Source organism: Aptenodytes patagonicus, chromosome 2, assembly GCF_965638725.1.
Source record: "Aptenodytes patagonicus chromosome 2, bAptPat1.pri.cur, whole genome shotgun sequence".
Lineage (NCBI taxonomy): Eukaryota > Metazoa > Chordata > Aves > Sphenisciformes > Spheniscidae > Aptenodytes > Aptenodytes patagonicus.
Genome location: NC_134950.1, coordinates 99,048,112 through 99,072,595, shown reverse-complemented (window position 1 = coordinate 99,072,595; position 24,484 = coordinate 99,048,112). Strand labels below are relative to the sequence as shown.

Below are 24,484 nucleotides of genomic sequence, written 5' to 3'. Positions count from 1 at the left end.
TCTCCCCGGCTCCGGTTTGAAAACCCTCCTGCGCGGCATTTGCGCAGCGAGACGCCCCTTCCCCCCCGCCCCCCCCCCCATGCGTCCACACGCGTCTGCACACGCGCACCCCCGCGCCCACGCACGCACGCGTGCAAGCACCCCCGCGCCCACGCACGCACGCGTGCACGCCCGCAGCCCAGCGGGCCCCCGCGCCCGCCTGCTGCGCCACGTGACCACGGCGAGAAGGGCGGGGCCAGCGGCAGGCCCCTCCCGCCCCCGCGGCGTCGCCGCGGCGACGAGGCAGAGCGGCCCGGCGGTGGCGGCGGGCGGGCCGGGGGTTCGGCGGCGGCCGCCCGGCAGGCGCCGCCCGCAGCGCCGCAGTGAGTGGGCGGCCGCGCTCCGTGGCGGCGGGGAGGGGGCTGGGTCCCCAGCGGGGGCGGTGGGCGTCCCGCCTGTCCGGGGCCGGGCCGTTCGGGGCGGGGGCGGCCCCAGGGTCCCACCAGGAAGAAGGAGCTGCCGGCTTAGGCTGGAGCGGGAGTAGCCCGGGGTCCGTCGTCTGTCGCTGAACAGGATGGCTTCTCCCTGCCCCCGGGGCTGATTTGAGATGGGCCGGGTCACCAGTGGCCTTTCCTCGCGTGTGCGAGGAGCTAGCCCGCTCTTCAGCGCTGGGCTGGGGAGCGAAAGCGCTGTTCGGGTCAGGGGTGCAGCGTGTGGAGATAGGGATCCCGCCTGCTTTGGCTCCAGTAAGGCAGGTCCAGGCCTTGACAGCCTGACGTGTTCAGAGTTAATGAGAGGAGGTGAATTCGTGTTTATGACAACCGGGGTGAAACTTCCAGGCCAGGAGGTCTTTGAGTTTCGTAGCCCGAATAAGGGAGAGGAGAGTTGCGCTCCCTTTTCCTCAGTGGGCATATACTAAGGGAGGTAACGGCACGCTCTTGGGAGATAACTGAATGTCATCAGGTGAAACTAAAATTGGCATGGAAATGGGCATTTATTGAAACTTAGAGTGGCGCGGAGGTGTTGAAAGATGAGTAGTCTGTGTTCCTTCTGGACACCGCCCAAGGCTGGAGACTTGAAAGTCCGGCGGCAGCAGGTCTCACTGAAACCATTACTGTCCCGAAACTCACTGTACTGCTCATTACGCTGCAGCAAGAGGTTTCACGGGGGTGGGAAGAGGTAACCTTGCTGGCACGGGGCGGCAGCATCCAGGCAGGTCACTGTTGAAACATTCTGAAAAAGTTGGTGTGGATCATTTTGGTTTGAAACCAAAGCTGGTTTGGAACAAAACGAGGGAAAATATTTCCAGCAAATTGGAGTTCCTGCTCTTTTATATGCCCCGTCCTGAATGCCCAGTGCAAATAAGTGAAACAACGTATTAGCCTTTTGAAGAGACTTTTAAAAAAAATTTATTTAAGGCAGTATATTTGAAAGTACAAATATTTATTGTCAATGTTATTAACTTCTTGCTTGCAGCTGAGCAGTCATGCTTTTAAATAATTGCTGGTCTTTGATTAGAGTAATGGATTTGTAGTTAATCTCAAGAACTGGATCCACCTGTCATGGGACCTGATTACTGTCAGCTTTAGTAATACACAGTCACTACAAAGAAGGTTCTTGTAGCAACAATTTGTCTGTTAGTTTGTTGGGGTTTTTTTGACTTTTAAAATTTGTATCGGCATACATCCTGTACTGTGCTGTACTGCCGGTTTTCATCATTGAGAGTAGTACCATGCTCTGTGAACGGTTTTGGTGATTTCAGCAGTTACTGTAAACAGGTTGGTGAAATTGGGTTGTTAAGTGTTTTGCTTATCTGTGTGGGAGGTCTTTATCGGGTCATATATCCTAGTTTGTATTTTAACTTGAGAGTAGCCTGTTTAGCATGCAAATGTAAAACTTTTGGTAATGCATACTACTTGTACAGCAGAAATGCAGATGATTTGCTGTTATTCATTACAATTTGAAATGTAATTCAGACCTGTAAAATAATTTAAAGTTGTTTCTAATGCTTAAAATAAAACACCAGTAATATCGTAAAAGTGAAAATTTGCTTAAATTATTTAGTACTTGTTCAGATTCTCTAAATTTACACAAATTACTAGATTCTTTCAAGCTATTGTGTTTTGTCCTCTGTTTGTCCCCTGCTTTAATCCTTCCTTAATCCTGTGTGAAGAGATTATGGGCAGTATGTTATTAAGAGTATAAAACAAGCTGTTGTTTACAATAGGATTTCTCTTTTCAGTTTGGTAGCTGACTATTATGACAATTTTACATTTTAGAGCTTCGTATCACTGAGGAAATAATTTCATATAAGCTTTAGGATGGGAAAGGCCGCTTCGGAGGCTTGCGTTAACCAGAAAAGCTAGATTGAGCCCTTGCTTTTCCCCAGGTTGGTACAAAAGAGAAAACTGAACTGCAAATTTGAAAAAAATAGAGACCACAGAGAAAAAATTGCACACCTGAGCTGGGCACGTGTGGTGCAAAGTATGAAGCGTGCAAAAGTCTGTTGTAGTGAAATGTGAATCTCTAGAGCATTTATATTCTAACTCACAGGCTGACAAACCAGGCTCAGACCAGGCTGATAAACGCAAGTACTTGGCAGCCTCATTTATTCTAATATCGGTGGACAGTGGCGGTTAGAGTCTTGCAGGATCCAGCGCTGTACTTCTTGGTCAGCAAACCTCTGTCACCCTCCACTATTTCTTACGGACTACTGTGTGCCCTAGCATTGCTGTAAAATTGACTGTTTAGTTGTCCACAGAACTCTCAATTTTTTTAGATACTTCTGTTTGAAGGATGAATTCTCTAAAAAGTTGGAGAAGAGCCTAGGGTCAAGCGTGTTACCTGCAGTCCTTTTTTTCACTGCGTTTGGTTAGTTTTCAGTTGATGATGTCTCGCTGTAAGAGTTCCCTTGTTTGCCTTTTTTGTTAACTGTAAGTGACCGAGACAACTCTTTCACAAGGGTCATTCGATGAATGGCCTAGCATGCATCAGTGTGGTGGGGAATGTATGCAGTGTTACAGAACAGACAAAATGCACAATTTTGTCTGTCATGTTACATTACATAGGACTTCTGGAGGGAAGAAACACTTTATGTGATGCTGTTTCAAGTGCACGTGCTGAAATGATAGAATTGGACAAAAGGAATAATTGTAAAAGCAGTACATTTATACTCCAAAAATAACTTGGAAAGCTGATAGGATTTCGGCACCAAAATTAGAGGACTTACAGGTCAAAACTTGAGGTTTGAGTCTAGATCGGGGTCTGTTTATTTCAAATACAGAGGTTTTTATCTTGGTATTTTGGTTCACTTTGTTAGCAAAAAGTTGGGCATGAAATGCATGCAAGTTCTCCAAATTTTTAATGTATGTAACTCCATGAGTTCAGGCTAGGGCCATCTTTGGCAGATATTGCTGAATGCCCCCCAAAAACCATGTCTTAATGTATAATGATATTTGTTGAAACAGAGAAATGCAGGCACCCAAATCCTTTTACATTTAACTTCACTTCATGTTATATGTCTGTGTATATCTATACACAAAATGCATGCACAGTTCATCGTTGCTGATGCTTTAGATGCAGATGCTGTGTTTTAAAATGTGTATTAGAATACATTCAGAAAGTGTTTAATTTGTTTTTTAAATATATATATAAAAAACTAACAATTGATAACTTGTAAGATATGAGTAGTTAGTATGTATCTTAACTTGGCATAAACACTTGATCATCTGCTCATTACTGGAGTCAACAAATAGTTTTGTTGAAGAAACGGCATTATTCATGATATTAAAGACTAGAGCGCATGCAGGCACTTTGGGGAATAAGATACAAAGCTGAATTCTGAGAAAAACAATAGGCTTAAATATATGAAAATCCAATTTAAAACCCAGTCATAATTTGAATTGTCTATGACTGTTATTTTTTATTAAATCTTGTTTTTAGCTTTGTTATAGAATATGTTATTAACCAGTGATCTTATTTTACTGTAGCAATGGCTTTTTGGGGGGATGGATAAAAACTTCTTCACATTTTTCACTGCTAAACTGGTGGTTGTCTGGTGCAAAGATTATAAATCCAGATGTCCACTCAGTCACTTGTTAGTAGCATCTTGACAGCTGATGTAAGATTCCTCCCTGGTAACAGAAGCAACAGTGAGCAACAAGGTGCACATTACGCCTTCTCCAAGGAAGCAGCATGTCAAGTAATAACAGGTTAGAAACATCGGTGTGTCATCCAGGCAGATGTTTCCCTTACACAGCAGGCTAGTCTACTCGAGAATGCTGCTTTCACACTCATAAGAGGCCAATTTTATTGTTGAATTTTGCCAGGCCTGTAAATCTCAGGCCTGAGGCTTGTTACCAGCTGAATTTGAGTTCCTTAATCTGTTTGGACAGCCTTACCAGCCTGTAGCTAATTCTGGACTAAGGATAAGGACTACAGAGTTCCATGCTGAATTCTGCATCTCCTATAGAGGTAGGCTGACAGTGGATGCCAGTTGATTTGAGCTTTATTTTGCATTTTCAGACAGCAGAGGCAAAAGGCAGAGATAACGCTGGAATTCAGTTAGCAGTCAATGGTTTGTTTGTGTTTAAGCATTTGGGTTGCAGTGAGTAAATGGTACAGTGATTGGTTGTTAGTTTTTCCTAGGCCTGCATAAAGAAGTGGATGACTATCATGAGTTTGCATAAGTGCCTTAACATCAGTTTTTAGGATTGCGTCTAGTAGGCAGCCGGCGGTAAGGTTCGAATTAGGATTTGTGCATAGGACCTATGGGAACTGGCCTTCACCTGAAGTGTTGTGACAGATAGTATTGTGTACAATGAAAGCTAGGGTTCAGATTCAAGTTTGGATCAGGATTCAAATTAAGGTTTACATATATTCACAGATGAAGATTCAACATTGTTTAATGTGAATTCTTTTCCAAATGACAACTCAGATCTAGTCTTCCATACCAATGCAGGTGAGCTCTATATTTCCCTCTGCAAGCCTTGTAAAACTGAACAATAGACTTAACTCTCCAGCCATTAGTGTGCCTAATCCTAACTGTGGCTGTAGACTAAGAATTCTGTGAACTTCAGAGCAGGATATCCAAGTACGTTTACAACAACTCGATTTACCTTGGCGAAGAATGCAGCGTTTATCTTGCTTCTTCACCTCCCTTCCTCACTAACTTCAAGCATAGCGAGCCTGCTTGCACTACAGCGTTCAGACCCTAGGTTTACCATAGCACCCTGTGCAAAATTTGGGTCCTTCCATCTGTTCTCCCAAACTTCAGCCCTGCCTTCGCTACAGATTAGGAACCTGCTGCTATCTGCAAATTAAGAATAAGGAGTTCCATCGGAGGACACCAGCCTTAAATACACTTCTCTGGTTCTAGGGAATTATGACAGTAATCTTGACTCTTCAGTCCCTGCTTACTCTAACTCTAATCCTAGACTATGCACCTTCTGTGGTTTGAAGGATTTAAAGAAACTAGTTATATTGAAGTGTGCTATTTAAAGAACATATACAGGTCTGGGGGTTGTTATTGTGTTAGGTGCAAATAGTAGAGTGTCTCTTTCCTAAAATACTGTGAAATTACATATTTCCCCCCCCTTTTTTTTTTTTAAGGATCGATGTGAGAACGACTATGTTCTTCTGTCTCTTAAACTTCATATCTGGATCTCAAAGTAGCTGTAATTTGGAGGAGACTAGTGAATATCCTGCTCCGTTATGAGAAGACATTCACCAATGTAAAACAGGCTGGAAGAAGATTTCTCTAAGAAAATCAAAGAACATAGAATCCTTTAATAAAACAGAAGACATTTAGTATTTCATAAGCTTTTGGCTATCCGGGTCTTAAAAAAAAAAAAAATATGAACCGTTACACAATCATGAAACAACTAGGTGATGGCACCTATGGCAGTGTGTTGATGGGGAAAAGCAACGAGTCAGGAGAACTTGTGGCTATCAAAAGGTATGCAACATCTAAATTCAGTAAAGGTATTTGCAAAAGCTTAAAGATTTTCACTTTTAACTTTATTGTCTGCCATCTGCGTAGAATAGAAAAAAATGTCCACTTTTTTAAGGATATTAACATAACAAAATTAATTTTTTTAATTAAGATGCTCAACAAGGTGATCATGGGTCAGACTTCAGCTAACAGATCAATAGAGACACATCAGTTTGTATAAGTTACTGATTTATCTTGGCTTACAAAATTGCATGCTGCTTTTGTTCAGTTCGAACGTGCTTCTATCTAAAAATGTTGTTAGGCTAACACCAAAGGAAAAGCAAAACTGAATGTGCAGTTGATTAATTAGAGAGTTTGTTTATGAATTGTAAGAATACCCATCTTAACGGGTAGATTTGAAACACCTTCCCACCCCCCAAATCTTTTTAGGCACTGCATTAAGTTTCAGATATTGCTACAATGATAAATACCAGGTAACAATCTGGTCAGGTAAATAAAGGCTGTCTCCTTGGATCTAATGAAGTTGTGTTGTGCGTAATCATCAGCGTTGTCATACTTGCCTAAAAATATTATTACAAAACAACAAAAATTGTACTAGAGGAGTGGGGAAGTTCCCCTTGTATTCCTGCAGAATTGCAAGCAGGATGTAAAGTGTAAGTTGAAATACCAGAAATTGTGTGTTGCTAAGATTTTTTTTTTTTCTCCATTTGTGAATTTACTGCAGGAAGATAATTGTAATATAATTGACTTTTGTTTTAAGAATTTCTGAGAATTTCAGGTTTCTCTGTATACTGCTAGTACTGTTACCTAAGTTCTTAATATTAATATAAGCTAAAAAAAAAAATTGCAATTATTTTCATTATTTTTAGGCAAAAGGAACAACATTTTGTGGGAAGTGTTTTGCATTCTCATGATTTCAAGATTTGGAATTCTTTTGTGTGATTTTTAAGTTTGGGATTTGAGGGAGGACAGTTTTGGTTGTTTACCAAATAATAAATAAATGTGTAAAATAAGTTTATTTTAAATTAAAATCTTGGGTTTAAATCTCTTCGCTCTAGGTGCTAGAACTTTACAGAAACACAGCAAATAACATGATATTCACAACCCCATCCCAAGATCTGAGCAACACAATATTCATGTTTGTATCTATGCAAGACTTACAAATAAATGTATTACACTTATATATAACAATTAGTTTAGAGACTACTATATGTATGTATGAGTATTGCTTGAAAAAATGAAACCATGTTTATTTGGTATTTAATACCTTGGAACAGGTTTGTAAAAATGACTGATCACATCAGATGCTTAATTATAATGTTAAGCAATGAAGATACTTTGCAGATTTCAAAAATATAATTTTGTTTTCCTAAAATGCGCAGCTTAGGCACAAAGAGGTGATTTGTCTGGTTTGAAATACCTGTGTTTTATGTACAGTGTCACTGTTGCTTTCCTTGTTGTTAAGAGCACAATTCAAATAATAAAAGGGATTTTGTGTCCCTGATGTTTTTATAAATACCTTGGAGTATCATGGTCTCTCTGGCCAACTACTCCTCTAAAAATACGTTTGCAGTGATTAATCGTCAAACACTTAAATTTCTAGCAATTCTAAGAGTTGAGTTTGTTTTTAATTATGTTGCTGATGCATATTCCAGAATGTTTTAAATTCAGTTCAAAATACAGCTAATGCTACACTTGGAAAATAACACGTTTAGATTTTTTGTTCTAAAAGCATTCTGTACTGTTCACTGAAAATACTTTATCTCGGACTTGTATTTCAGAATGAAAAGAAAGTTCTATTCATGGGATGAATGTATGAATTTGAGAGAAGTCAAGGTAAAGTGGTGAACGTACCACATATAAAAATAAGTGTCTGGTTAGGTTTGCATGAAGGAAAAGGGCATCTACAACGTCCAAGCATAAGGCCAAACTCTGTGAACTCTTTAAATGGGGGCGACAGATTCCACAAAACCATGGCCTGCTGCCACGGCTAGAGCTCCTGCTGCTTTGTGGAATATCCCACTATTCTCAAGCAGTGGCCACGTCTCGTAACCAAGCCTCTTGTCTTTGAGAGAAGATAAAGAAATTTATTTTGTCTGTGTGTGTGTTTTTGTGTCTTATTACCCTGCACTTCCACTTTACTGCCAGATTTCTAGGTGTATATCCAGTCTTTGTATCTTGTATTTGGGGCATTTGTAGAAAGCACTGGGAGTTTTGGCTAGCCAAATGGTAGAATAACACTTGAAATCCTGGGCTTAAATTCCAAGTCATCCCATGTTTCGGGCATCTGATTTTCTGTATATACAAAACTCCCTAACAAAGGAGTTGGGTATCCATAATTTAGGTGTAACTTACTGGAGATTGCACGTAATCAGTATCTCCAAAAAGAACACCTGTAAGAGAATCCTTGTTCATGAAAGTTTCATAACAAAAAAATTGCTGGGTTTTCTTATTCAGTTCTGTGAGCAAGAGCTGTTACAGTTTCAGAACTGTCTTTCATTGTAGGGAATTAGGTTTTTGTGTTAATCTTCAGCCCAGCTATGATGTAATCCCTAGAAATAGAAGATTTAAACTACTATTAGTGGCGTTGCTGTTTTTATTTTGAAATGCTATTTTGTTGTTCTTTGAAACGGAGATTACAAGATAAATATGGATTATCAGATGGACATGTTTTGTAAATTCTGTGCTAGAAACTTTTACATGTTAAAAAATTTAGTTCTGATAAGGAATCAAAGTCACTGTCGAGTTATCTGAAGCCATATTTTGCTCTATTACAGTCTCTGAAGAAGCTAAATCATGCCAATGTAATAAAATTGAAAGAAGTCATACGAGAAAATGACCACCTTTACTTTGTATTTGAATACATGAAGGAAAATCTCTATCAGTTAATGAAGGACAGGTATGTCTTTTTCACAGAACGAATAGTGTGCTATCATGCTTTATTTAATGATTCTTATGCTATCTTGAAGAACACATTGGAATTTCTGGTTTTGGCTCTTCTTGCAGCCCCGCTGATGTGAACAGGAGTTGCTGCACCTGCTTATCTGAGGGTAGAATTCTGCATTGCTCTGCATTACAATATTGCATATTGTAATGCTTTTGGAAATAACAGTTTGTTTGGTTGTTAACACGATAGTTTGCATGTCTTTGGTGTGTAGAGCCATGAGAGAAATTCCAAATACTTTTTTTTTCTTTATTAGCCTTCACTTTAATGTATGAAGGATTGGATAAACACTGTTCATTCTGCTTTTGCTCATGGATTTGGCTTAAGGTGGGGATGGTCATCTGCCTGTACATGCATGCATGCCCATAAGAAAGACCTATATATGGACTAACTGTGTGATGTTGCAATCTTGGACAAACAGTACGTAGCAAGGCTTGCAAGGTGGACTTTGGAATAGGACCTGCCTTTTCAATAACATTTTTCTTTGCTGAATTCTCTTGCCTTTAATGTGTGTTTCCTTCAGACGTTGTCATGTACCTTTATCTCCTAATGAGCAAAGCTCTTAGGTTCGCATCCCGAGATAGCCGCTAGCGATATTAGCGCAATGTTACCCTAGAGCTGAGAAGCATTGCTCTCAATCAGAGTTCCCTTAAGGCTACCACTGGGTAACACACCTACCACAGTGCTGCGCTGTGCGGTCTCTTCCTTGGTACATTACTGTGCATTCCACGTTCATCTGGTCAAGCACACTACTGGCTGACCAGCTTCTGCAGAGAGACAGGATCATGAACCTCTCTGCAGAGAAGTCCCTCTGCAGCACTTAAAGTAAGTGAAAGTAAGGCCTGGCAGCAAGCGAGTTTTGAGATAGATGGGAGTCAGTTGCATCTGTCTTACTTTGTGCACAAGGCTTGACGGGTCTGTTTTCGTCTGTTCATGATGTGTTGTGCAAAATGAAGAAATATGTATGTTCTGAAAATACATTATTTTTTTTAATTATGTGAAGTTGTTAATCTGTTTCTTCACAGACACAAGTTGTTCCCCGAGTCAGTCATCAGAAATATGATGTATCAGATATTACAAGGGCTAGCTTTTATCCATAAACACGGTAGGTTTCATACTAGAGTTTAATTGTGTAGCACTTTTTTAGAAAATAAGATAATGCACAGTAATTATATGAATAAAAATATCTAGCAAAGGCTATTAATTATCTCTAATAAAAATTCTTCTTACCTGCTTCAAGTATGGTGCATTTTTTAAACCATACTTGAAGTTACACCTTGTTGTTCTATAATCAGATGTTCCTCTTTCTTTTTGAAAGCATTGGATATTTTTCATACACTGTTCAGTGCTTTTTTCCACCTTAGTTACCGAATGAATATACAAACTAAAGAAACCTGTATGCTGTGCATTGATACTTTACAGATGGCAGTTTCTGCTGTCTTGGGATACTATAACTAATATGATACCCTACATCTAAAAAATATTAAAATAACTTGTTCACTAAGAAATTCAAAGAGTCTCCTTACCAAATACAACCTGGATTTAAATATTTTAAGAGATGGGACTTTTCTAGCAATTACAAGCACAGTCTAAATAAGAGGTGCTATGTGTTCCCAACAACAACAAAAAGTTTCACAGCATTTTACAAAACTTTTCATTCTGATGTTTCATATCTGTCTGCACACTGCATTCTGAAATACTGGTATTAAGCTCCTTTGCATTTAAAAAAGTAGTAATTCACTCTCTTGCTCAACTCTTTTATTTTGTACTTGTCCTTCACATCACATTGGTATCCCTAAAACTTTCCAAAGGCAATAAAATATTAGCTGAAGATGAAATAAGAAACAATGTTCCCAGCCGGATCTCTGGCTTTCTTATACCCTGGCAAGGCCTGTTGATGAATTGAAATAAATAATTAGTTCTGTTCAGTATTATCAAATACCCAGAAATTGCCCTTTTATGTCTTTCTGATGAAGATCATATACTGCTCTCTGATTATTAGCATCCTCTTTTCCTTCCTCATTTCTACATGAAATAAATGAGAAAATTAGAATTTAAGAAAAACTGCCATTTCTAAGTTACAATATTAATATTTTGTTTTTACCGTAAGTGTTTGGGAATGACAGGTATGATAAATTTGAACATTTACATTGTACTAATAATTTCAGCCGATTTCTTACAGTGGTTGTCAGTTTCTGCATGCAGAAATTGAATGCTTTATTGTAGCAAGTGAATTTCAATCAAATTGATTTATATTATAACATTGTATATACCAATTAAACAGCAGAATTGATTTGCGTAGCAACTTAACCGCTTTCCAGGTATGTAGGTGCTCAAGCCAACAGTAAGCATTAAAGAAACTTTATGTGCCTGCACTACTAATATTAGCATTCCTGAGCAGAATTTTGATATCTTTTCTATGTCTGTGTCTGCAAATTGTTGTCACAATGATAAATAAACTAGTTAAAAATCGTTCAAGGAACTTTATAAATCAAGTAAGTGTGTCAGATGCTCAATTTTCCATTATCCAAAACTGACAAAGCAGTTGTAGTTTTCACATAAGATTTCATTCTGAAATCGGTTTGTTGTTTGATATTGCTGCAATAGCCAATTCATTTTCCTTAGTGTGTTAATGACAGTTTACATTTGTTAATTTAAGAACACTTGGTGTAGTAATCACTGGAGGGAAAATGTGCGTGCTTGTTTGGGGGGAGGGTTACCATTCATTTATTTTTAATTTGGGGGGGAGGGGGGGAATAGAAAAAAAGGGGGGGGGAAGCTATATTCTTCCAAAACATCCCAAAGTAAATTTTGGATTACTGTAATAGAGGTTGCTGTTTAAGAAGTGGTGACACAATAATTCGCCATTCTTTTCTGTCTGGTCTTCTATAGGATTTTTTCATAGAGATATGAAGCCTGAAAACCTTCTCTGTATTGGACCAGAACTTGTGAAAATAGCGGATTTTGGTTTGGCTAGAGAACTCAGATCTCAGCCACCTTATACAGATTATGTTTCTACCAGGTGGTAAGTATATTGTATATTAAGAAAATAATACATTATCTTAACTAATCACCTTTCTCTTACCATTTAATTTATCTATTATTTCTTTCCATCCTCATAGGTACCGAGCTCCTGAAGTTTTGCTAAGATCGTCTATTTATAGCTCACCTATTGATATGTGGGCAGTTGGCAGCATAATGGCTGAATTGTACACACTAAGACCTCTTTTCCCAGGCACAAGTGAAGTAGATGAAATCTTCAAAATTTGCCAAGTATTAGGGACTCCAAAGAAGGTAAGACTTTCAGAAAAAGTCATACAATAGTGTTTAAAAAAAAAAAAGTTAAATAAAATTATTATAAAACATTGCATGTTATCTCTCTTTCAGAACATACCTATAAATTACTGTTTTAGTAAGTTTCCTGCAGACTTAAGGTTTTCTCAACTGTATTTCTTTTAAGCTTCCGTTAAGGCATGTAATGCTAGTCTTTTGTTGTATATTGGCATCTGTTGTATATAATACTGTTATGAGTAGCCTTGCTCTCCTCTGATGAAAGCCAGATAAAATTGTTTGATTTAGTTATTTAAAGCTATGCCTATTGGAAAGAAAATCAGAAGTCTCCTAGGATTTCATTTTGCCACAGCCGATATGCTTTCCTTTCCCGAAAGTGTAATTCTTCGAGGCTGGTACCCAGAGTTTGGAGCTTATAGAAGATACCGTAAATAAGACAAATTACGCTTTTCTTATTTTTAAAGCTTAAAGGAAACATTTGATCTCACACACAAATCTCTCATAAAATATTATTAGCAATAAAAAGTAATGGAGGAAAAATGTGCAGTATTTTAGAGAGGAAACAATTATTTTCAATTATTTTCTGGAAGGGCTAAATACTATTTAAAATTACAAGGAAGGTTTGGGTAGTGCATATAAAATGTATGCAATTATATTTACTACAGTTAAAAAGTTGCATGAACATGCAAGAGAAGAGTTTACCTTCAAAATTTTGAATAAACTGAAAAAAGACGATATAAATATTTTTTTGAGAATAAGAGATGGCACATGTATATCAGTACTTTATGGGCGCAAACAGAACTTTGTGAAATAACTGACTGAACACAGAGTCTGTAGATCTGGAAAACCTAAGGGTGGGAGAGAAAAACATCAATTTCATTGGTGTTCTACTGATACAAAATAAAGCATAATTCTTGTCCAGTAAAGGAGCTGTTATCACTAGAGAAGTGAGGAACAGAAAACTTAAAACAGAAACAGATTAAGCTTAGCTAGGAACATGCAGAGCTTGAAGTGGTGGGAAAACATCCAAGAGAACATACTGAGAAACAGGTGCAAACTCATGACAGAGCAGAGAGTAAAAGGTCAGAGGTGGAGAGTTATAGATGATATGTTGTGGAAGTGAAAATTGAGTCTAGAGGACTAAGTGAAGATTGCTATGATGTGTAAAACAGTGCTTGCTGTGACAATTGTGCATCAGAAAAAATAATGTGTAATATGAGCAGTATTTTAAGACTTGAGGTTTCAAACGTTAAGTTTCTTAAGCAGCTCACAAGTCTAAGACAGTAAGAAGAACATTTTGATGTATATTAAGAATATCTATGAAAGAGCAACATACTACAACTTCTGGAACATTTTCAATGTATAGCGTAAACAAGTTCTGGAAGTGCAGGGAAATCAGAGAGAGATTTTCACTGTGTGTAGTAGCAGAGCAGTGCTGAGCTGACCGCTGTGGTTTTTCTCTAACCTTGTAAGTAGTTGAACAGAAGCAAATCGTGACTGTTTACGCCCTGTCATTCGCTGACTAGCAAGCTGACTGCTTGGGAAAGCAGGGAGCTGAGTATTTCAGCGAAAACTCTAGCTTCTTCTAAAGACCCTAAGGGTTAGAGACACTGTAAATCAGCCCTCTAGGATCAGGAAGCTGTAATTATTCCTTTGTGCCCCTGTCATCTGCTGGGCAGACTTGGGAATTTTATCTCCTTACAACGATGCTAAGACATTCTTCAGGGAGATCACCATGTAAGAAGAGTATTTAAATATTATGATAGGAATTATCACAACAAATGATGCATTTGTTACAAGTGCTGTTCTGCATTCTGAAAACACCAGCAGTTATTTTGATAGTCTGGTTTTGCAGATAGTTTTACAAATAGTATTTTTTTCAGACATATATTTTCATTTATTCCATTATCCTGCAATAAGGAATTACAAGAATTACACCCAGAAGCTATCTTCATTCCAATTTGCCTTCCTTTGTTTAGGTCCATAATACCATACTAATGACTTCTGTGAGTTTGGGTTTTTCAGATAGTGACAGGTAACTATTTTGCTTTACTTTATAAATGAAGTTGCTTTATTTATAAAATGTTGCTTTATTTATTTTATAAATAAAGCAATAAGCTGCACCATTCAAGTACTGGTGTGATGGTGCACTAGGAGTATGCCTATTTAATGAAAAAGCTGATGATGATGTGAAAAGGAGAGATTAATGAAATGCATTTTCGTTAGTTGAAGGTTGGCAATGGCAATTTAAATAATTCCAGATTCTTTTTTTTATAAATTAAAATGTATTTTTCATTTTTTACACTTGTACTATTTTCACCCTATCCCTGTATTTCACCAGTTCAACATTCAGCCCTTGTTACTTCATTCTAAATCGTTCCTTTATCACTAGCTCTGGCAGACAGAATGTCACCAACTCCAGTAAAGGAGGGAGGTGCAGTGGAGGAGGGAAGACTACCTCCATTAATTTAAATGAACAAATTACTCTCTGAGGTGGAATAGGAAGTCACTTGAAGTCTTGAGACTTATTTTAACCAGACTTGGTTTATAATTATGTTTGAGTTCTTTGATTACCACAGAATGTGTTAATAGAGCTAAAACTGTAAGTTGTTGATGTACATAGACAGATGACTAGTAGCTAACATGGTATCTTAAGATCAAATTCCATCAATTCAATCCAATTTACTCCTGTAGCAGTGTAACAAGCTTTGTGGATAGAGGAGAAGCACTAATATCAGAAGCCTTACTGAAGACAATGTGTGACACTGTCCTTCATAACATTCTCATCAGCATATTTAGATAAACAAACTGCATGATAAGTGCATACCTGTTTTGAAAGCCTTCTTTAGAGAGTAAGCTTTACTGGTTTGCATTCAAAATGAAAGATAGATTGTATTAAAGGCCTTCTGATGGAATAGATTTTACTTCTGAAGTTGGTAGATAGCAGGCTGGGAAGGATTGAGTATGTTAGAAGACAAGATTAGAATTCAGAGTTTCTTATAAAATTAGAGATGTAGCTTTAAAAAAAATTTTTTAGTAGTGTGTAGAATGCTGTACTTAGGCAGGAATAATCAGCTGCATAAATATCTGGGTGTCCTGGTTTCGGCTGGGATAAAGTTAATTTCCTTCCTAGTAGCTGGTACAGTGCTGTGTTTTGGATTTAGCATGAGAATAATGTTGATAACACACCGATGTTTTAGTTGTTGCTGAGCAGTGTTTATAGTAAGTCAAGGACTTTTCACCTTCCCATATGCTGCCAGCGAGGAGGTGCACAAGAAGCTGGGAGGGAGCATAGCCAGGACAGCTGACCCAAACTGGCCAAAGGGATATTCCATACCATGTGACGTCACGCTCAGTATATAAGCTGGGGGGAGTTGGTTGGGGGGCAGCGATCGCTGCTCGGGGACGGGCTGGGTGTCGGTCAGCAGGTGGTGAGCGGTTGCACCAATTGTTTTTCCTGGGTTTTGTTCCTTGCTCTCTCTTTCGTTGTTTTCCTTTTCATTACAATTTTTATTGTTTTTATTTTATTTCAATTATTAAACTGTTCTTATCTCAACCTATGAGTTTTCTTACTTTTGCTTTTCTCATTCTCTCCCCCATCCCACCAGGGGTGGGGGAAGGGTGAGTGAGCGAGCAGCTGTGTGATGCTTGGTTGCCGACTGGGGTTAAACCACAACACTGGCAATAACTATCCAGCTAACACACCTGTAAAAGAGGATGTAGGAGCTATATAATGCATTATATGTCAACAGTATTCTGTTGCAACGAAGACAAATACCATACCAGTGTGTAGAGAAAGGAGTATTGTCCACTGACATATGAACTAATCTTTCTGTTCCACTTGCTATGCTATATCCAGTTATAAGTTTTGCCTTTCAAGAGAGAAAAATCAGAGTCTGGAGAAGAAGAAAAACTTAAAAAGCCTAGACCCAGGAATTCAATTGTTTCAGTTTCTTTAGCCTATAGAAAGGAAGACTGGAAGGAGAAGAAATACACCTAATGTATAAAAAGGCTGTTCTAGAGAGAAGAAAGAAATAGTCCTTCTTGGTATCCATGGATGATAGCACACTCTACAACAGTCTTGTATTGTGTCAAAAGAGAAACCTACATCTTTCTAATCTTGAGAATTAGGCTCTGGAATAGACTGTTTGGAGTGGTTGTGGACTGCCAGAAACTGGAAGCTTTTTGAGACTAATACCTGTCAGGAAGGGACAAGGGCATGGACTAGATGATCTCTTGGGGTCTTTGATAATCCTGTGATTCTGTATTCAAACAGTGCAATTATGAAGCAACTAAGGACTTCAGGGTTTACTTTTGGAAAGTTAAACGCTAAAAAAAAAAAAATTCATCTGGTCGTCATGGCTTTTTTCTGTTGCAAAGTGTCTAGTTGTCATTTAATCATTGACTATCTTAATGGTGGAATCAATGGTATATTGTATAGGCTGCATCATGGTTACACAACCATGGTATGCTGGGTGGAAGTGCCTCACCTCTGCTATTCCTATAAAGAAGGTATGTTGAAGTCAGCTGTTGGAGCTCATTTCTGTGGTAGACGGGATGTTGGGTACTGCTCCTGGTACTGCTGCACTCTCTTCTCCTTCAGATAGAATACGTCCAAGAGCGGTATCCACAATGACAGTTCCACCTTTACCTATAGCAGAGCTTGAGGAGGACTGCCATTGGAGACTGATGCTGCGTTCACTGGTGGTGTAACAATTGTAATGGAAAATAGGAATGCCTGTCTTCTACCATATAGGAAAGGAGCTACGCAGACCAAGCGTGACTCAAGCTACATAAAATTAAATTTGATCTAATACCTCAAAGGTATATAGTCTTTGTTCTTTTTTTGGTACTCATTTTTCTTTCCTTTGAAACAGAGTGACTGGCCAGAAGGATACCACCTTGCTTCTGCTATGAATTTCCGTTTCCCACAATGCGTCCCTATAAGTCTAAAAGCTCTCATCCCAAATGCAAGCAATGAAGCAATACAGCTTATGAGTGATATGCTGAACTGGAATCCAAAGAAGAGACCTACAGCAAGTCAGGTCTGAGCACCTGAATGATTAAGTATAAGACTGAATCTTCTTGCATTGTTAAAAAATTGTAGATACAGAAAGCAACTGATTGTCTTAATACTGATGCCCAGAGAAATGTCTCCTCACTTTGAACGCTTTGGTGGGAATGAGGCTGAGTAGTGAGGAGAGAAAGTTCTAAACCTGGCTCAGCAGACATCATAAACTCTTTAGTTATTTCTGCAATGTTGTCTTCTGTATTGGCATATTCTAAAACTTTCTTTGTACAGGACAGAGAAAAACCTGAGCTGCAAGTTTCCTGAATTGTAACTATGTCACTTCTGCCACTGCCTTTTTCTTCCCCCATCTGTACGAAGGGGGATATTGAAAATTAAGCTTTGCTTTTTGTGAAGCTGCAGATGGAATGCACTATGGAAGAGCTAAGGATTATTTTTACTTGGAGATGGAATGTAAACTGTACTAAGTGATAAGGAAAGAACTTTGTGAAGAACATACCAATAGGTCACAAAGGTCACAGTTTTTCTCCGAGTTAATTTTAAAAAACATATTTCAAGTACCAAAGATGGTTACATTCTACTGATATTTTTTTTTTGAGTATTCATGCCTAATGCAGTCTTATTTAGAAAGTATAAAAGGGGAATACAATTGGGAAAGAAAAAAGACGTATCGCAGGTTATCCTAGGTGGATGTAATGTAAGTGATTCAGAAGTGGTTAAGCAGATGGTACCAAGAAAAGCAACCATTTCTCTCCACTTTATAAAGCATATCTATTGTTACAGTCACTGAGATCTAACTGTAGTCTGGTGCTATATATCTCTACACAGAATCCTGCATGGTGCTTTATGAAAGCAAATAACCAGCTTTTGCCCAAGTGAGTTGTCAAGGAAGCAGCTGCAGCAGTTGTAATCCACAGCCAAAAGGGAGAGTTTAATGGACATACATGGAAATGTGTACAAAGGCAGCAATTCTCAAGCACAGCTGAGGCAAAACATCTCTTTGAGAACTAACAAAGAGTAGGATTCTTCCCAGAAGGAGTAGCAGAGTGTGTTCTTTTGACATAGGAGGAGCTGTGTTAGTAAGGTATGTCTATGCTGTGCGGTGGACGTGAAAAGGTCAGAGGAAAAGAATGAAATACACACCTGCCTGAAGACAGACGCTGTAGTTTCCTAATAAACACTGTAAAGGCATAGCAAGCACAGTGACTGTACTTCAAAGCAAAACAAAAACAGGGAAAGCTGGTGATAAGAAAATGAAGGAGAAACCTTGCTTGTTAACATCCTCTAATTGTAAAACCCATTAATATTAAATGGCAATCATAACACTTTGGGGTTTTGTTTTTTTAAATTAAAAAAAAAGCTGTTCATCGAGTTGCCAAAACATAGTTAGCAGTGGAAACATGTAATAAAGCATGTGGTAAAGGTAGTGGAGACTACCTGTCTTAAGATTGGAATTTGTTAATGCATAAATATAGAATGGTGTTGAATGTAAAATGCACCTCGAAACACAGACTCCACAAAACCTAGAAGTAAAGGAGGGAAAGAAAGGACGTGACTGCTGTAACATGTACATGTGGATCCATCTTACTAAATTATATGATGGGAAGAGTTTAAAATACAGAACTGACAGTTATCAATACACACTGTTTACATATGATCTCATTATGCATCCATCTTGCATTTGTGCTGTAGAGCTTGCTCAAATGCTTCAGAAACCTGCTTAGGTCCTTGATGAGGTTACCAAAGTCAACTTTTTGAAGTAAAATTAGTATGTTATATCTTCTTCTCCAGGCTTTGAAGTACCCTTACTTTCAAGTTGGCCAAGTTTTAGGACCTCCTCCACAGTATCTGGAGAAACAGACTCCTATTAAACCAGTTCAGCCAACGGAGCCAAAGCCAGCTTTACCTAAACTGGAAACTATATCCAAGCCAGAACCTCTGTCTTCACCTGATGTACCTGACAAAACAGAGCCACAGCCCCTGTCAAAGGTTAACCACCAGCCTCTCCAGCAAATTCAGTTGCCTCAGAATACAGCTAACCAGCAAGTACCAAAACAGCAGCAACCACAGGCACAACCATTTTTTCCAACTATCAATAAAAACTCATCGCCAGTAAGTTGTCTTCAATAAATGGTGGTTTTATTAAAAGTTCTTACTATATTCAACCAGGCGATCCCTTGAAAATCGTCATACTTTTTATTAGAGGAAATATAGATAGATAATTAGGGACTAATTAACGATATAACTGGCCACTCACTGAAACTTTACAGCAAATCAGAAGAATACATTGTTTGTAACAACATTATGTTCATTTATAATAGCCATTACTGGCACGCTGATGCAGTAATATAGTTACGACAACTATCGTTTATTGACCTTTGAGAAACAATTCACAAAAATATTGTTAGTATACAATAGAGAAGTGGAAAGGGAGAACTTCACTTGCCTCAAGCAGGAAAATACCTGAGAAAGCTCAGAGTCTTGTTTATGATGGTAGTTCTCCAACTACCACCTGTTGGCTGCTAGTAGATAGTTGCAAAGTGAGCAACACTTGTAATCACATGGAACTCGACACTTCGTCCAATTACTAAGCTTGTAAGATTTTTAGCAAGATGAATATTAAACTTTGGTTTACAGTCGTCTTTTTGCTTTCCACTTATACCCACTGAACTACAATGTAAAGTACGTTAAAAATAACAGGTATTCAGAAAATACTGGAAAGGAAACTACAGTCAGATGAAAGGACAGCTTTAAAATCTAATAATTTCTTTGGAAGAGAATGTTAAGGGAAGTCCTGACTAACTTCTGTTATTTGCTGTATTTACTTTGGGGCCGTGGCAATTGGCACTCATAAACCCTGAGCGTGATTGCTGTGAATGTTCTGCACCACTGTGCCCTACTTCTTGACAGTTCCTCTACCACTGCCTAGAGCATGAGTTCAGCAAGATAGCAGTAGTAGAGGCTGAGCACTGAAATGGGTCTGCAAATAGAACGTTAACTTCGCTACTTCAGATAGATTTGAGCAATTTAAGGATGACAGTCCAAAAAAGCTACACTCAAAATACCTGCCAGCATTATTGTTATGTTTTGTGCTTAAAAACATTCTAAGACTATGAGCAAAATAGGCACAACACAATGGGAAAAATTCCCTCAAAGTTCTTAAGCGGTAGTCAGGAAGTGAACTAGATACAAAATATAAAATTTTAGAATTGAATTGAAGCTTTTTTCCCCCCTATTTAAAATAGAAACAAGCAGCTAGTGGCCCTCAGAATGGTGCAGCAGGTCCTAAAAGCTGCAGAAGACGATGGGGTCAGACTTTGGTAAAGGCTGCGGATAGCTGGGATGACTTGGATGACACTGAATTTGGAATGTCATGTTCAAAGAAGCCTAGCATTGCACTGTTAAAAGAAAAGAAAAATAAGGAATGTCTTTTTAGGTAAGTCCTATAATTATAAAATCACAATTTTTTTAGTAAACAGTTTCCAGTAGACTTATAGATTGATTAAGACAAATCTGCTAAAATTTAAGTCACCAAAAGTTTGCAAGAGTGCAAAGCGCTGTATGAGCAGACCAGCTTTGGGTGTGGTGTTGATAGAGCGCCAGTAATATCCAAACTGAATCAAATTTGTTTTCAGGCACTGTATGGTTTAGGTGTTTATCATGTTATTAAGAAACTGTGTGTTTTACTAAAATCAGATATACTAACTTCATTTCCTTTGTCAGTTAAGTTAGGAAAAGTTCTGCTACACTTATCCACATTTGCTTTTATTCAGTAGTGTTGGATGTACTTTTTTTTTCTTTGAAGTCCCAGGTCAAACTCTCATGAGGTATGAGACTTGGCTGTCACTTTCTGTAAGAATAAGTTCTACTGATGAAGGCAAGATAAGAGAAGAGCTCTGTACTCTTCAGGCCAGGGTCAGCTTGTGGTATTCTGAGCTGGAGTTGTTGGTCACATTGTTTGAACATTTTGATTTTTTCAGTGTGCCAGAACCAAAAGCTTCATGCTGTATCCAGCCAGGATGGGAAAATAAGGTTCCGATGAGAAATGATTCTGGAAGATCAAATGTATCAGCAAAACAGTACTATCTAAGACAATCAAGATATCTACCTGGTAAGGGTAAAAGTCAATATATATGGAAAATACAAGCTGTGAACAATCTATGTACAGTACATTTAAACTTTAGATTTCACACTGGATAATTTCACTTTTCATAACCAGGCTAGATTTTCAAGTTGTGGACTAAATGCCTTTCCCAGAACGTACCTCATCACAATTGATGCAGAAGGTCCTGGCTATGTAAACATGGAAGGGAGCTCAACACTGCTTGTACACCATAAAAATTCACAGGCCCTCTTATGACCAGTAACATATAAAACCCTCAGTAATATGAATCCAAGATCTCTTGAATTCCTAGGAGTATATCCTGATTGACCATAAGCAAGTGTATCTGAGGACTAAAGAAACTACCTGTGTATAAATATATAGTGCATAGTTCTCAGTTTTGCAGTATCAGGAGGTTTGGGGTTTTTTGAACTTTAAAGTTCTGATAAACACAGTTACCCTTCTTGGTAGGAAGTGTTTAGAAATATCAGCCACTTGCGCTGGTAGGAATTCACCCACTCACTTCCCTTCCCAAGGCAGTCATCCTCCTTAAAAATAAATAGATAGCTTAGTCTAAATCTGAGTGATTTTATCAGGAAAATAACATGAAATGATGTAATTGCTAGGAATAAGAATGGGAAGGAGAAAGAAAAGGGAATGTTTCCTTCAGTTAGTATTCTGAATATATTGCATAATCAAATTATTGCCTTGGTGTCTCACTTAGTATCTTTTCTTTATTGCCATGACGGTTTGCACAATTACAGTATGTGTATCATGACTTCTACCATAATCCACATATGAGAATTTAGGTGGCTCACAGAGGAGTTCCTGATTGTCAGGCAAGTTGTTTTGTTACAATGTATCACTAATTTCTCAGGAATTCATTAGGCCACTGATGACTTCTGAATATGAAATCCCTTCTTGAATGTTAAATAGGATGCCCAGAGACTCAAGAGTTTAAGTCCAAAAGGAAGGAAAAAAAAAGGGGGGGGGGGCATCCCTATCTAAAGGTAACACAGATGGACAGTTCATCTCTATTTCTTACCTTTTTTAATCTTTCTTTTTTCTTCTAATGTCTCTCTGGTTTTAGTGGAGTTTTCAATGAGAAAGGCATAGATGTAAAAAATAATTAATATCAGCTCTTAAGAGAATAATAGCTCCAAAAATCATATTTGTTATTTATCTGTATTACTTTAGTTCTGTTACCATTAGATCTGGGAGCTGCTTTCATGCTGTGTAATCCCATTAACTCTTGTAATGCTCGTAACACGCTGAAGTAACAAGAACCTCTTTGTCCTACTTTTGAACTTATCCCTTGAAGAAATAGTTTATTTTCAGCCTTGAGAACCCTAGGTTTTGATAGGTATTTTTAATTTGCGTTGTTTGAGTGTCAAAAATATCAATAATGAGATTATGGTTTTATAGAAACCAAGTAACTGTACTAAAAAGACTTTTAAAAGTTCTCTTGAAAGCATGAAGACAATTGTTCTTAAATCAATGTCTCTAGTTTTCATGGTTTGGCTGAAAAATCTAATCAGTGGACATTGTTCTTTTACGTTAATGGTGTTTACATTATATCACAAATAATTCAGTGTTGGTTTACTGCTCTAGAAATGTCAATTTTTCATTGGTTGAATTATGTTTGAAAATTGGTATTTATAACACTTTCCATAATTCGTTTTCTAAGGTGTAAACCCTAAGAGTGTCTCTTTAGTAGCAGTCAATAAAGAAGGATCACATGGAACCTGGAACAACCAGTTGTTTTCTAAACCGCTGGCACATACTGGAGGAGGAGTGACTTTCAACAGAAATACTACAGGTAAAAGTGTAATTAAAAGCCGTCACATTATATCTCATCATACTTCATTGAATTAATTTAGTTAAGACCATCTGGTTTAACTTCTGTTGTCAGCCTTAGCTTCTAGGCTAACATTTTTTTTGTTGTTTTTTTTGTCCATAATCCTCTTAGACCATTATTTTACTGTATTAATTTAAGCAAATAGTTTGACCTCATTACTGCCTGGTCAGTGTGCCGTGGAAGACTATCAAACAGCAGTCTCACATAAGAAAACAAGATGGTGGGTAGTGTGCTCATGTAATAACAGTACTGCCCAATATTCTAAACATGTCTTTTAACAATCTGCTAGCTTTGTCCTAAATACTTTGCTGCATGAAAAGTCCCCTTATTTTCAGCAAGGAACTTTCAATAAGGTGCCTTTTGGTACTACGTTTTGTGAAGAACACCATTATCAACGTTTTATAGAGTGAAGACTAAGACTAGTTAAATGGCTTATCTAAGATTTCACTGAGGAAAGCATCAGGTATCTTCTGACCACCAAGCTCTGTACTTTAAGTACACAGTCCCATCACCCTGTTATGGGAGGTTACCTGGTTAACAACTTTGCAGCCATTGTCCAACTAGCATGAGTCGCACCCAAATACCTTAATGCCAATAAACCACTTAGCCTTACATGCTTGTACAGAAAGAACTTTAGAAGGTTTGTTGATGTGCAGATGCTGCGCCCCTTTTTAATAGAACTTTAGTAGCCATTCTGCAGTGTCAACAAATCTGATTTTCCCTCTGAAAGTCAGGTGAGCTGTAAGTTGTTCATCTGAAATTGTGTGAAAGATTTTAGGAAGTGGAAAAATAACAGCACCTACCAGAATTTTGATGGAATAGAACAGACTTTTTAAGCAATCATCACATGTACCTTTTTCTTTTCCGAAATACAGTATCTGGGTGCCTCAGAATTAATATACTCAAAAAATAGTCTTGCAAGGGAATTAGGCACAAAAAGGCAAAGAGCTGTTTCCAAAAGTATGCATCAATAAGCTAGGCATCTACCTACTGAATTGCACTGAAAATAAAATTAAGATGAATGCTAATGGTAAAAATCCTGCTTTTGTCTTACTGGCTTACTTTGGGTATCTACCAAAAGTTTAAAGAAAAAACCCTAAAACTGATTATTTTGTATGTTTGAAAATACTTGGTATTATTTCCATCAGTATCTTAAATTGCATGCGATGTTTCATATACTGGGGAGGCAACAACATTTAAGACAGATACACATGAAACCAGGATAGCTGGAGCACCGATCACGGAAATAACACACATGTAAATTATGTATGCTTTCTTTTTTCATATTGACAGAATTGAAAGTTGACACTGTATGCTGTTTACTGTTT

The 24,484-nt window shown here is 38.1% G+C and overlaps 1 protein-coding gene across 9 annotated transcripts in view; it reads left to right on the top strand.

Annotated features, from left to right (window-relative positions):
• The first annotated feature begins 299 nt into the window (after window positions 1–299).
• The window catches only part of MAK (male germ cell associated kinase), a 32,442-nt gene continuing 8,257 nt past the window's right edge, over window positions 300–24,484 (top strand). For 5 of the 9 annotated variants that reach the window (XR_012994665.1, XM_076330525.1, XM_076330520.1 and 2 more), the window contains exons 1-13: window positions 300–362; window positions 2,259–2,368; window positions 5,590–5,935; window positions 7,714–7,768; window positions 8,710–8,831; window positions 9,902–9,981; window positions 11,769–11,901; window positions 11,999–12,170; window positions 17,045–17,212; window positions 18,988–19,308; window positions 20,442–20,632; window positions 21,177–21,307; window positions 22,986–23,117. Coding sequence is in view for 8 of the 9 variants with exons in the window: in XM_076330525.1 (XP_076186640.1) it covers window positions 5,835–5,935; window positions 7,714–7,768; window positions 8,710–8,831; window positions 9,902–9,981; window positions 11,769–11,901; window positions 11,999–12,170; window positions 17,045–17,212; window positions 18,988–19,308; window positions 20,442–20,632; window positions 21,177–21,307; window positions 22,986–23,117 (1,606 nt within the window). In the remaining variant the exon portion in view is untranslated. Of the gene's footprint in view, window positions 363–1,630; window positions 1,758–2,258; window positions 2,369–4,864; window positions 4,940–5,589; window positions 5,936–7,713; window positions 7,769–8,709; window positions 8,832–8,938; window positions 8,983–9,901; window positions 9,982–11,768; window positions 11,902–11,998; window positions 12,171–17,044; window positions 17,213–18,987; window positions 19,309–20,441; window positions 20,633–21,176; window positions 21,308–22,985; window positions 23,118–24,484 lie in introns of those variants that run through there. The other 4 variants (XM_076330523.1, XM_076330521.1, XM_076330524.1 and 1 more) reach the window with 4 other exon arrangements.